General features: G+C 39.7%; 1 protein-coding gene across 2 annotated transcripts in view; it reads right to left on the bottom strand.

Annotated features, from left to right (window-relative positions):
• LOC139611025 (astrotactin-2-like) overlaps positions 1 to 14,979 on the bottom strand; it is a 239,721-nt gene that overhangs the window by 126,559 nt on the left and 98,183 nt on the right. For both annotated transcript variants that reach the window (XM_071465265.1, XM_071465264.1), the window contains exon 5: positions 1,399 to 1,506. In XM_071465265.1, coding sequence (XP_071321366.1) covers positions 1,399 to 1,506 — 108 coding nt within the window. The remainder of the gene's footprint in view (positions 1 to 1,398; positions 1,507 to 14,979) is intronic.

The following is a 14,979-nucleotide window of genomic DNA, read 5'->3' as shown; positions in this document are numbered from 1 at the left end:
ATCCCTTTGGGGTGTGGGTGGTGTCACCGGGCTTGTGAAGGGGTCCCTCAATCACTGTAAAAGCCTACTGAGTAGACAAGAGCATGTACACTCACGATGGCAAACACTTACTTTATGGCCACAAACCAAACACCTAGCAGTCAGTGAGACACGCTCACTAAAAATGGTCATTTAGACAAATTTATAAGTACACAAGACAACTCCAAACAACTCCAAAAAGAGGCTCAAGTTGAAGTTGAATTTTTTATGTCTTCTCCTTATCTATTTTTCTGTGTCTATCCTCCTGAGCAAGTCCAACCTTTTCATGCCGGCTGGAACTTTAAAGGTCCCATATTTTACACTTTTAAATCGTTGCATTGGAAGTTTTAATATCCATAAGAAAATATATTTGTGGTTTTAAGTACCAGAAAACATATCAATGTAGTTTTACATCTCCTCTCTCAGGAGCTCTCACAACAACAGGTCACTAAGCCAATCAGAAGAGAGGTTCTGAGCTGCTCTTCTGACTGACTGACAGACTGGCAGATTTCAGGTAAACGTTCAGGGAAACCAAATCCTGCAAGGTTGGATGGATGGTCCCGGTAGGCTGGGTTTGGGGCATGACTGAGGGCGATGCTTTGTTGTGACATCACAACGTTATGGAAGTCCTGGTGGCTCGTTTTAAGGCACAGTTTCTGAATACAGGCTGTTTGCCTTTCTCTGTGGACTGAGCACTATGATACTTTCACAGTATTAATATAATACCTAGACCTGCTTTATAATCAAAAAAGACATGGAAATTTCACTTTTTACAATATGGGACCTTCCATGGGAAATGATAAAAACAAATTGATTTCCATTATTTTTCAATCACTATATAGACACCCAAGTGGACACACAGACTATTACTCTGTTTCATTTTCTCTTGGTCGCTCACTCACATACACACAGTCTTCACTATCACATATCACAATGTTGGGAAGGGAAGTTAAAATCATGCTTCCTATCAAAGTTATTTGACTCAGCTTTGCTCATCACCGAGCCTCCATTTGCCTCAGCTAATATATCTACTTTGAGTGTCATTGAGCTGTGCCAAGGAACAGGACATTAAACCCCACCGGGAACGTGCATGACTCCTTCCTACTTCCAGCTATGCTGACAATTCCAGAAGTGTCTAGCCTCATTTCACACCGCTATAGGCTGCCCTTCCATTATTCCTCCTCATATTCAACTAGGGTAAAGTTGGTTGTTTTTCAAAATGTTCATTGTATATTGCTCCCTTTTTTTTTCCGTTGTGGCCCTCTCAGCAGTATGCAGTGGATAAGATGGTCCAACCCACTGTGCAAGTAAATGTGTCGAATGAAAAATGAAAGACATTTATAACAATTTACAAACAAGTGCATCAATATTCCTTCTCACCTTTGCCACGCCTTCGTCCTCTGTGCTGCTCTGTGTAAAACTTCATTTGGCTGTCATCTTCAGGCTCTGACCCTGATTCCCCTTGAGGACCAAACACACCTCCAGTTGCTGGCAGTGGGATGATAAGAGGAAAAAGGTGGAAAGAAATCGAAGGAGAATCAATCAGTCAATGGGCCTCACAGTTTTGCAAATAACCCGCACTTAGAACTACTTAAGACAGACCACGGAGCAGAGAAATATCTTATTCAATGTTGACCAACCTCCAAGACTATGTAACACAGGGTTGTCATAATCATTGTGATTACAGTACCACCAAAGCACAAAAGAGATTAAATACACTTAAATTCAAATTATGTTCAAAGTCAATTCAGTTCAAATGTTAAACATACAGTGCACATCATTCAATTTATGGGGAAAGACGCTGTGTTTTTTTAATTGAGAACATTCTCATCAGTTACTGATACAAGTTTTAGGGAAATATATATAACAACAAGGATTACAAATATCATCATGTGCAGGAATCATTTTCTGGAATAGAAAATATTTGTCCTCTGGATCACAAAGTATTAATATACAATTTGATCCAGCATGTTTCAGTTGTTTAAGGTAACCTACCTTCTTCATGAAGATGACTAAAGACCTGACTTAACCTAATCAGATCAAACCTAATTAAAGTGAATGGCTGATGGTGGTATTTTAATCAATCACCTACATTATTGGGTTGCCATTACGGACCCTTACCTCTATCTATATCTTTCCAATATAAGATGCTCTGTTGTATTTGGAAACATCTGTTTCCCTCTTGCCCAGGTTTCTGTGGCATTCTCAAGGGGTCTGCTTTAGGTTCCTTATAGAACTTTTACTTACATGTTTCCCTGTTACATTAAAAAAAAAAACAAAAAAAAAAAAACATCAATTTCCACTGATATGCTGATGAAAGTCCGCTTTATGTTCAAATGAAATACAATTAATCATATTAATAACAGACACTGGCCTCATATTTTAGACATATTTTTCATAAGTTAATTAAAAGTTTAGATCATTTTACCTGGGCCCCAAATTTCCTAATATTTTAATGCAAAGCTATTAAATAATCCAGATAAATTTGTGTGATTGACTGTCAAATGACTTTACTGACTCATTTATCTTGTGCAGCCTTGAAATAAATAATAATGATAATAATAATAAAAAAAACACTCCTCTTTATTCTTTCCTGCTACTCCTTGTTTGATCTGTTTGGCCACTCTTGGTAATTTGTCCATTATCACTTAGTCTCTGTAGTCTCATTTTTTGCTAATCTTATTGGGTCACATCCCCAAAGTGTGTGTATGTGTTTGAGTCAGGGTGAGAGTGAGAGGGAAGCTGTGAGAGTTAAGAGGCTTTGTTTGTGCTGCAACACACACAACACAAATTCCTGCTAATTTCACAGGGGCTGCCACCATAAAGTGATATTTGTCAGGGATTTGCAAAGTGTTAAATCACCGAAGGATACATAAACACCTAAACCTGATATACAAGATCCACAAGGGAGTTTATGTTAAATATGTTTATTACTATAAATACCATAACAGATTGCTATATGTGAGGGTTTAGTCTACACCACACCCTTAAAAAATGACTTTATGCTAATAACATCTAATTTCATCATGGTTGTACATATGTTTTGCTTGTATAATCCCCAAGATCACAGTGATTATACTTCCTAATCTCACTAAGTGGAAAGGGGATAAAGGACAGAAAGAAAATCAATGCTTTTCTCTTGGCTATGAAGGAGCATCTGAAAAGAAATGCTTCACCTGTCAAAGGAAATTACTAATTACAAAACAAAGAAACATAGAGAAATAAAATCTACAACAGGGCTGGTGCATTATGTCAATACACTGATCCACATGATACGTTATCTTCTGTAAGATAACACAACCCCCACAGTGACGATGATGGGTCATGGCTACACTTCTGAGTCCTGTCGGTTTAAAAAAAGGTCTTGGTAATTGTATGTCTCATGATACATAATTATAAAAATGCAGAGCGATTCAGAGGAAGGGAGATACTCCGGGTGGGGCACGTTCACAGTATTCAAGCAACTGTGTGTAAACTCCCTTGGAGGAGAGCTCAGTCTAATATTTGAGAACCTGAGATGTCAATACCAAATGCCAAATCAAGACAGTATTTCAAGTAAACAATGCCAGTCAAAAAACAAAGAGACAAACCAATATAGCAGTCAAGCCAAGATACTGTGTTCTGGAGCAAATGTAGATAGAGATTGCTTCTATTCTATAAACTGTTTTTAGCTTGTAGCTAAGGAAAATTTAAATACAGGCAGATACTGCACATAAGGGACTCCCCGTCTGCCTGTTTCTATTCACCTGTTCTTTTTATCTAAAACTCTTACATTCCCTATTAAAAGTAGTTTACTGGCGGCAGTGGGGCAAAATATTTTTTTCTTCCTTGTTCACTGGACTCAGTCATAACTCGCAGGCAAATGCTGAGCAGCGCTAGGTGAAATACCCTCTTTTACTCACTTGATAAACATTATGTCATATCTCATGAAAATTTGCCCGCACCATAAAGATTTTAGACGTGATTAAAAGTTCTATTGCGTCTGAGTTCAAAAAGTGCGTACAGAAAGCTGCAGTCATTCTTTCGGTCCGGTGCACTTAAACAGGTCGAGAGTGGGGCTGGATTTGGAGTGCGAGAGTCTGGCAGTATTTGGAGAGTGAGACCAAGGCAATGTGGTGTAAAATTGGTTCTGAATTTATGCATCGTGTTCGAACATGCCCAGAGAGGTGGTGGATGGAAACATGGTGGGGACTAAAGAAAAGAGAGACCGAAAGTCTTGCAAATGCATTAAAAGAAGGAGCCCAGTAACAGCTTGACAGATCAGCCTGAAATCTTTACTTGAAAATATGTGTTTCTTTTTACATCTCACCTAGAACAGGTTTCATTTACTGATGCCTGTGTTGTTTTTAAAAATCAGTTTGCACCTTGAAAACTCATAGCACCTGGTAAAGCCATTCAGAACTCATCATAACAAGATGGAAAACTCTCTTCAGTGCTACATTTAATGAACTGAATCCTTTGTCCAAATAAAATTCTGATGTCCTTAAATGCGATGAATGTATTTTCTGCAGCACAGTCGTGACCTCACCATTACATGTAGAAAAAGGAAGACATTTCGTGGAATTTTTTTTTTTTTTTTTCCTCAGGGTCTCTTATCATTAAGGTGTGACTGTGTTTGCAGTTCTTGAGATGGGAAGTATAATAGTGCTTCAGGTCTGATCCAAAAATTCCAGCTGTCCACATCTCAACTTTGAATGTGGCTTGAATTAGAAACTCAAAACAACCGTCAACATGCTTCATGCAGTTTTCACATTTGATTAGGGCCTTAAAAGGCAAACGAAACACACTGTGAAAGTAATTAAATTTTCTCTTTCTGTAGATCAATACCTGATTGATCTCACAGAAGGCGGCTGCAGAGATAATCTGTTTCCACATTTACTCATATGTAAACTGTTGCAGATAAGGTAGGATAAGGTGATGTGTTGTTCTGGCACAACAGAAGTGGGCAACATAGATCATATGATATAAAAATCTTTTAAGATAATAATAATAATCTTTGTATTGTTCTGTAACAAAGTGCTTTGAAATGTAAAATAAAAACAGCAGTGTAAGATTAGGCTGTTTTTGACTGCTTGAGATGTACAGATAAGGGCTTTTACAAGTATGGAATCTTACTCACAAAGACTGGGTTATCCTGAGGGATAATTCCTAATTTTTTAAACTGGGGGCATGTAAGGCTGTGAAATGTATTCATAAAATCTATCCTGCACCTCAGAGTGGAGCCAGTGAAGAGAGGCAAGGATGTAATATGATCCCTGTAGTTTAACTGTGATAAAATAAGTGTGTGTGTGTGTCTGTGTGTTACATTTTCACTTTGGCAAAAACACAAATTACTTACTTTGGCTATGTTCTTTAACCCTATCCCTGTAAAAAAGACATTCCTTGATGAAATGAGTTCTGACCCAAAATGCCCTTGCTTTGAAAAATACATCCTCCACTCTAAGAGTCTTGAGCACAAAAAGGGTTCCCACCAAAATAAAACTACACCAACACGCAGATAAACATAGGTCGGGTACCATTGATGCTCTTGACCAGACTTCCACGTATGAGAGCACGGCACAAATTAGCCTTCCATTAAATTTGCACTCTGCAACCTGCATCAGATTTATTGAAACATGAGCTCATTACACAAGCAGAGACTGGTACTGCCTTCCAGCTGCTTTATAGCGGAGTCATATTTTAGTTATGCAGGAACAGAGATACTCAATCAATGGTGAGGTAGAAATATTCCAAAACATTTACTTAAGTTGCAATTTAATTCTAACATTCTTGAAATAAACGTAAAGCTTTCAGTGTGCGAGGAAAATAGATGGAAAAACAAACAAAAAAAAAAGAAAACAAATGGTAATATAAAGAGACCGCCGCCAAAATGTAAATGAATTATCAAGAGAGAGCAATCGCCACAGTGCATTAGCAGCTCAGTGAACATCAAAATCAATTTCAAGTTTAATAACTACACAGTCACAACTCTCTAACCCCTCTGTGTTTTGTATTCTAAAATGTTTGGATAATGCTCCTTTTCTGTCTGTGAAGCTGTCGTTCTTTATTTTTGTTTAATGCAGCTTATGTGCACTTTTTTTTTTTGTAAAGCATTTGCCTTTTGTTGGCTGGTCACTGACATTTGAACAGAAAACGGCTCAGTTGCATATTCTCATTGCACCATTCTTTTAACCGGCCTTTTTGTAAATTTGTACATCTTCATGAGTTGCAGAGACGCTCAGAAATTGTACGGACCACAGTGAATCCAGTGGAATATAAAGTCAACAACCCTTATTTCTTTCTGCTGTTTGCATGATCCTTCCTCAAATACATATGCATAAAGAATAGAATAACATTTCATGGATCACACAAAAGGTGAGTTGACAGGCACCGTGTGCGTGTGTGATCCAGATGACAGGTGAATTGTGCTTGCAGGCAAGGGCCTAGGTTTGATAAATAACACACACAAGAATTCACCTGAAACAAGGTAAAAAGTCTTTAGAAACCTGGCCCTGGGTCTTTTCTATTTCACGGCTTTCTTTCCTTTTTTCACAACGTTTCTTCTGCTTTCAGTCCATTTTCCTCTGTCTAAATCTTTCTTTTCTCTCCCTCAGCGGTAATGCCTTCAAAACCAAGTCCCATAAAAACATCAACACCCAGAACACCAAGGCTAAACTGCAGCATGTTGGTACCACAAATTACAATTACTGGGGTAAAGCCATCTCACTGTTACAGTCTCTTTCAAGTCCATTAGATAATTTGTCTGTCAATCTGCTTTCCCTCCATCTACAAAATACTACAAACAACCATCCACACTAATTTTACTAGCTAAAAAGAAATCTTCTTTATTTACAGTTAAATAAAAAAAATGCCATAAGTGTTATCGAAATTACTTTCAGTCAATATTTTGGAATAGTGCAATACTTTCCCCATGTAATCCATTATTCATTACACTCTCTGACACTCACCTGTATTGATGCCTTTATTTTGATAAGGCAGTGGAGCCTGCTGTCACCATTAACACTCTTTCTAAAGGATGACAGCTGTGTGTTTTTCGCTGCTCTCAGGCTATAAAATAACATCTCACCTCATTATGTTGTGCAGAATCCAAATTACATATGCAGACAAAAAGGAAGGCATGGTGTGATAGACTGTGGCATATCAGTCAGTCACAGAAAGGACTGGATCCAGTTCTTACTGTGATGTAATGCCATTTTAATCCACATACAGAAAAAAAGAGAAGAAAATTACGAAGAAATATAAAATATACAGAGAAATACAAAGCAAATGATTGTACAACAAAAGGTTTTATTATTTTGATATAACATATTTTGAGTGTTAAATGTTCTTTTAGAAGCAAATCAGTAAACAAGCAGATCAAAAATGTTACGTATATTTACTTATATTAATAATCATAAGAAGAATGCTAAGAAGAAGACGCTGCAGGGGGCACATAAATAACAATAAGACAGGAACAGAGGACAACTATTATAAACTTTGCGGGCAAGAGGAGAATGAGATGTCAGAATCATCTACTGAAACAAGAATGATGTGATTTGGTGCCGGGGATTAAAGGAGGAAGTAAGACAGACAGCGTGACTAGTGACTGTTGACTGTAATACAGGGAAACAAGACGCTCATAACACGAGTTAGACAGACGAGGAAGTCGAGGAGAGAGAGGGAAGTAAGACTCTTTTCCAATCTCTCCTTTAATGAGAATGATTAACAGTTATGGGAAAGCAGGGAGGTGAGGTCATGAGTTCAAGCTGAATTGTAAAAGCTAATCACCTTATGCATAAAAGGAGGGCACATCACGCTCTGCTAGTACTATGATATACTGTACTTTACACCAGCACCAAAAATAGTTCACCCTAGAAACTCTGATGGACCTTAGAGTGAGGGAGGAAAAAGTACTCCAGTACCCTCCAGTACTCTTCACATTAGTATGGATTTCCTACTACTCTATTATAAATCCTCGTTTCTCGATTTAGGACCACAACTCCTACCCTATGGAACCTCTTGGTTTCACAAACAGGCAATAATCCTTACATAATTCTGCCACCACAACTGGAAGTACCGGAAACATCACCATGGTAATACACAACCCAAAGTTTCCAAGGGGGCTGTAAATCAGGATGCAGACCTTGGGAGAGAAATGCTTTTTTGATGGAGATAACTTGGTGCTCTCACAGTCAGTTATGAATGTGGGCCCAGGTGGTGAATCCAAAAACACCCAGATCATCATTAACTTTATCAGCAGGTCACCCTGTGGTGCTGTGTCTGTACATACAGTATATTGTATTATAGCATCAGAGAATTTCAAAGCCGTGAAACCATCAGTCGGCAACTGGCACCAATTTTGATGATCAGTCATTTTTAAAGTGCACCAGTTTCTCAAATATTTTAATATTTTCTTTCTTCGACAACTCATCATGAATGGATGTAATTACTAGAGGCAGGTTTGAATATATCTTGTGCAATATAATACAGATGTCAAAGAATTTGCTTCTCCGGCACGTTTGACAAGATATTATCACAGCTGGCTGCACAGAATTTTATAAATTGTTTTGTTTTTCTCATTTATCATGGCTCATCTAAATGGAAGCAGGCATCTGAGTCATGCAAAAATGTTGTTCATATACAAGGACCTGGAGGTGTTTTTTTTTCACTGGCAATTAATGTAAAAAAAAGTTGTGTGGGTGCACCAAATTAACGGTTTTCTAGGGACCCTGAGTTCTGTTTATTTTCATGGATTGGCTAAAGCAGAGGTTTTCAGCTGATCAGCAGTTGCTGCCTTCTGGCTGCCTTCTGACTGGCTGAACGCACATGATCCAGCTAATCACCTGTGGGTAGAGCAGGGAAAAGAGGGATAACAAGAAGGGCTGTGAACCATTGTACTAGCTCTTGTATATGTGGCGGTAATAGAAAAAAATAGAATTTATTGGTTAAGCTTGTATGAGAAAGTTACCTCCAGCTGTCAGAGTCCACCAACCAGTGGACATGATACAGTTTTTATATACCGGATAAACTGGACAAATAAAAGACCAAACATTACAGTAACTGCTGTATATACACAGCAGGTGAATTACACACTGGGTGTCTAGGTGGTGAATCTACAGGGGTGACAGAGTGTGTGGTGGTGCAAAGAAGGCTGAAATTAATAGTGTATGGATTCTACAATAAATTATATATAGGGGTTTGCTACAGAACAGCACCCATTGAGCCAGGCTGCCAGGACCCACAACCCTCCTCGAAAACAGATGTTTGCCCAGACCTGTGTTGCCTTTTTGAAGCCGCAGCCTTATTATTCATATTGCAAACAGTACATCATGTGTACCTTAATGTGCCTTTATAAATTCTGCCCACTGGACGGTCCTGCCTGCCAAACAACATTCATCCTTTTAGAGGTGAAAAGGGTGAAGTGCAGAATAACGCCCATATCAACATGACGACATGTGAATCAATAAAGGTGTGTGAAGGTGTGATGAGAGGAAAGACCTTTCACAGGTCAGGGCGCATGTGTCTGTATGGGGAGAAAATAGGTAAAGAGGAATATGGTAAAGAAAAGACAGCACCACAGCTGATTTTGCATCTGCCTATAAATACATGTCCGAGCTCTCGTTTACTGTATGCATATGTGAGCATGTGATTCTGCCGGCTCTCCCAACTTCTCACGTGATCTCAGTGACTTTTGTGCCTCTCTGAGCAAGACAAATTGCCTCGACTTACGGCTGCCGGACTTGAAGCTAAACGTCAGCTCGTGTGTTTGTACTGAACAGCGTCTAGGCTTTTGTTATGCGGATAGCCACGCCGCATGTGTGCCTGGGTACATACATCTGCGACAATGTGTCTGTGAGTAAATTAAGCTGACAGCACCACCAGTCCCCACATGGCTCAGCAACTGGTAATCATATTAAGGCACAGCTGCATTCGGCAGTCAGGCTCTCTGACACCAGCAAGCTAAACATTTCCAACTCAAATCCAATAGCGACTGGCATCTACATTCATACAAAAGTGAGAGTATGCAAATATACCATTTATGATGCACAAGACGGCATCTGAGAGGGCGTGAGAGCAAACGGGAGCAGTCATGTTCATTGAGTTTGTGAAAAAATATATTAAAAGTGTAGGTGAGGGGATGTTTTGAGTGCATCCACTTTCATAATGATTATAACTGTCTAAATGTCACATTTGGTTTTGATGTACGTTACATTAGAGCAGTTTCAGAAATCGGGCTCTGAGCACAAACACAAGCACAGGCTGGAGGGGTCAGTGTCAGCAAGGGAGGCCTGAGGCATTCCAGCAAGCCATGCTGCAGCAAAGACAGAGATTCAGTATTGCAAACCTGGGACTCACAGAGGAAATCCGGGAGGTAGAACCTGTGATTTACTTTGTGCTTTCTCTCTGTCCCGATCTGTCTATTCTATTCAGAAAGTGCATATTGATACCAAATGCCCACAGGTATGTCACTGTGGTCTACCTCTTCTTGTCTGTTACCCACTCTCCCTCACTTCTCTCTCATGCCTAAGACTCCAACTGCTCTATTTGCTTTCCAAAATAATCCCAATCAATACTATTTTACTCTGCTGTTGCACATTGTATTTTTTAAAAGCTCTGCACACACTCACAGGCGCACACACACACACACACACACACACACACAATAAACAACCTAGACATGCTGAAAAGTTATTACAGAGGGCATCACAATATAAGCCCTGCCGACACATTTTACAACCTATATTTATGGTTTGCTACCTGTTATACGGGAGAGAAAGGACTTGAAAAGGTGGGAGGCTTAACAAGGCACCACTTGGCTCTTGTACTCAAGTGGGTTCAGTGTTTGTACACTCATCTCTATATTTTTTATGGCGTCTCTCCTGCATCGAGAACCTACCCGCCAATTTGGAGCTAATAAGCAAATGGTAGAGTGCAGGGGGACCACTCAAGGATTTTAGAAATGCGATGGCTTAAAAGGTGCGGCAGACTGTTAAGAGTGATTTCAGATGCAGTGGCCCCTGGCATCTTGCTGTATGTTGTTTTCGCACCTCTTATCAACCAGCTTGAGCAGTGGTAAAACCACCAAGGGTGGCATAGGATGGCAGCTAAAAGAGTGTCACCACTGCAGCAATCTAAAATAGAATAATTAAAAAAGGACGGCCCCATGTCTATTCCTTCTTTCTCACTCTTTATATTAATTTTATAGTTTTCATATTAAGCTGATATTTATTAGATATTAGGTTATAGTGTTTGTATTTTCATCTATTTAAGTCTGAGTCTAACAGCTTGTTAGTGACTGCAGAGCCATTCAGTACAGGTGCATGGTCTGGACATTCAGCTGTCTCTACAGAACATCAACGTGGAAAGAAAAAAAAAAAAAAGAGACGGACAGGTCACATCACCATGAGGTGAGGCTTGATTTTACAATTTGTGAGCATATGCATTATAACTCCAAAATCTCTGGCTCTACTTTGCTCCATATCCATAGACAGTGGAAGAGACAATGGATGTAGCTTTACGACAGTCTGGTACAGCCTGCCTCATGGGGGGTTAAAAGGTCAGAGTAATGTAGCGCCAGTAATGGATAATTCATGCTGTGGCCTGATAAAATAAAATCTTAAAAGCAATCCTGGAATGAAAAAGTAACCACTGCAGGAAGGCTGCTGTTAGGATGATACTGGCACTACATCCAGCAGCAGATAAAATCCCCTCCAGCGACATTATGGATGTCTTCTGAGTGATGTACAGACAAAGGCAATTCTAATAACAAAGACGACTCTAATAAAGCCAAAACTGACGAAAGAATGTGTGAAAGACCTCCGAGTAAGTAGAGGAGGTCAATTGCTGCAGGGTTTATATTATTCTAAGATGCAAAAAAATACATTAACACATTTCTTTTAGCTTGGATATAAAAGATGATTATAAAAATCTGATGCCAATCATTTGACTTTTTTTTTTTTTTTTTCTTTTTTTACAAACATCACGCTATCACCATTGTTTGGTATCAGTTGAGGTTATTTGTGCTTCAACTTTTTACGCATGTGTTGTGTCATTTATTTTCCTGTTTTCCTATACATAACTTTGAACTTATCAAAAAATTTGTGACAATGAAAGCCCTTTTTTTTCCCTCTCAACAGGTGATACCAATACATACAATAAAGAAAACACTCACATCACCTGCCTGCTGAATAGTAATGTTACCGCTGTAGGCAACATCAAAGAATATCCCCAGACTCCTTGAGTCAAAGTATCAAAGAGTGTGGTTAGGACTTAGAAACAGTATCAACAGATCATACTCAAAGGTGGGATGTAAAGAATCGTTCTGAGTTTGCCACCAGTAAATTTAAACACTTGAACCTTGGCTGCTTTTGCTTGGTTTTAAAAAGGACTTGAACATCGACATGAGCAGCATCTGATGTGGGAGAGACATTCGCACACACACACACACACACACACACACACACACACACAGGAACAGAAAAACAGGACTTTAACCAGCCTCAGCTGGGGGCCAGCGAGCCCAACTTCATCACAACGACCTTAAAGCAATGAGAACCAAAGGATCACTCCAGCAGCTGCTCTCAAACAGGCAGGCGAAGCACGACAAGGGGGTAACCCCAGATTGCACGGCTGTTTGCTCTATGCCACTGCAATGTGTCAACACCAGCAGCAGCATTCTCAGCCTGTGCCACACTTCCCTGAATAAACTAATAAATGTTGTCCCTCATCATTAACTGAGCCAAATTACTGCACTCTTCACTAAAGTTTGACCGAGGCGCCTGGGAAGAGAGCTCAAGCACACGACAGGCCGCCTCTACACGCAGGCACTAAGCCACTCTTTTAGGCAATAGTGGTGGGCATGTTCACATGCACTTGTGATCTACGCAGGCCAAGTTCAACTGAAGCGCACAACCCACTAAACACCCACTTGCACTCTTGTGCGGAGGATGTATAGATTTCAATAATCAGAAGGCTTGTGCAAATATCGTGTCTTTTTTTTTTTTGGGAGAAGTGAAATGCTTCACAGTGCAGGATCAATGTTTGGGATTACAGAAAAGCAAGCTATACTCTGCTGATAGGGATTTTAATTTGATTTAGAAATAGTGAAGAGGAAAATCGGGTTTGGATGTATCACGACGTTACGCACACTGCTGATAGTATTAGGGCAAATTTACAGGACATTTTGGAACTTTATTTAATTACAAATGTTGCAGCTGTGCGAGCTGACTGTGTTCACAGGCGTAAGATGTCTAGTTATGTTGGGTAAGATAGCCAATGAATTGTGGTGTTGCGTCTTCCTTACTTAAGCAAATTTATGACACCCTGAAGCTAGCCCCAGTACTAATTTATGACTTCAGTACTTTCTGTTTTTTTTTTTTATCTGAATGTTATCGGTATTCATTCTGGTTAAAAACAAGTGAAAAGCAGTTTGAAAACCCAATAGCAAAAAACTGAAAATGAGCTGCCCTGATCACCAGAGGACCTAGCAGGGGAGATACTACACATGTGGGTACTGTAATGTAATGTGGCTGGCTCAATTATTAGCCATAATATGATCAGAGGATCAATTAGGGAGAAGAGATTTGGTTAGATGGATCAACAGATAATTGTGTCATATCTTTCTGTCATTTTTCCTCTGTCTCTCTTAGTTTAGTCACACAAAAAACATACAAAAACCCAGCAACACTCCGCTCTGACTTGGCAGTAAATCAGCTGTATGGCCTGTTGTAGAGAAGCCCTCGGGCTGCAGACCCACAGCTGTAATCACTGTGTTTTGTCTGCAGTGAAGATTGAGGACTGCTGAAAGTGGAGCTGAACACAGAGTGAATTCAAGCACCATGGAACACAAACACTCTCTCTCTCTCTCTCTCTCTCTCTCTCTCTCTCTCTCTCTCTCTCTCTCTCTCTCTCTCTCTCTCTCTCTCTCTCTCTCTCTCTCTCTCTCTCTCTCTCTCTCTCTCTCTCTCTCTCTCTCTCTCTCTCTCTCTCTCTCTCTCTCTCTCTCTCTCTCTCTCTCCCTACCACACACACACACACACAGCACAGAACCACTTTCATGTGCTACTTCAAAGCATCAATTAAACAGGAGAAAAGCTAGATAATAACCATAAGGTTATCCACATCGTAACGAGCCAAAGTATTCGTTGTGACACATCAAAACGCTATCACAGCTTCTTGCCAGCACATGGAAATACATTAACACCACAGCAGGGACTGGCGTACACAGAGGTGCATGCAAATAAGGGAGTGAGTTTTTAAGGACAAATCTTAATATTTGACAAAACCGCAATGTTTTGTGACTTCAAAGTTTTTTCTAACATGGTTGCTGGATGATGGTTACATATTGAAACCCTAGTTTTACAAACACAGGCGTCACCCTGTGTAGCTCTACATGGACTTTTTCACAGAATATTACAGAGTGCATATTCATTTATTTTTTAAACAAGAATAGTTATACCAAACAGGTTGCTACATCATAAACATAATAAGCTAATAAACTGGCCTATATATATATTTTCTTTTTCTTCTGCAAGTTGTTCCTGGTGGCAGCTTTTGGTGAGAGAGAGCATTTCTTTTCTCTTTGCAAATGCTGGGCTTGACTTGATAAAATGACACAAGCAAAAAAAAAAAAAAAAAAAGAACTGTTAATACCCACAGCAATCTTCAGTGTGTGCAACGGGCATCAATATAGAAAGTTCTTTTCCCACTTTGGGCCATAAATGATGCTCAGCACCTAGCACCAAGCATAATGTATGGGTCTGGTGTCTGCTTAGTGGTGTCTGCTTAGTGTGGATTATAGGCCTGGGGAGAGAAGAAAGTGCATCTTTTGGCAGTCAACATAGGCTGCAATTGCACGCATCTATAATGCCATGTATGGGGGCAATAAGGTTAAAGTCACAGTCATATGACAGCAGTTAACAAGGAAGCAAAAACATAAAAGGGGGGTCACGGGGGTGTTGGATAGCCAGCAGCAGCACACAG

The sequence above is a fragment of the Trachinotus anak genome, unplaced genomic scaffold (assembly GCF_046630095.1).
Source record: "Trachinotus anak isolate AG129_WGS33_773 ecotype Australia unplaced genomic scaffold, CSIRO_AGI_Tana_v1 ptg000028l, whole genome shotgun sequence".
NCBI lineage: Eukaryota > Metazoa > Chordata > Actinopteri > Carangiformes > Carangidae > Trachinotus > Trachinotus anak.
The sequence above is the reverse complement of the archived record's forward strand: the minus strand, read 5'-3'. Positions and strand labels throughout refer to the sequence as shown.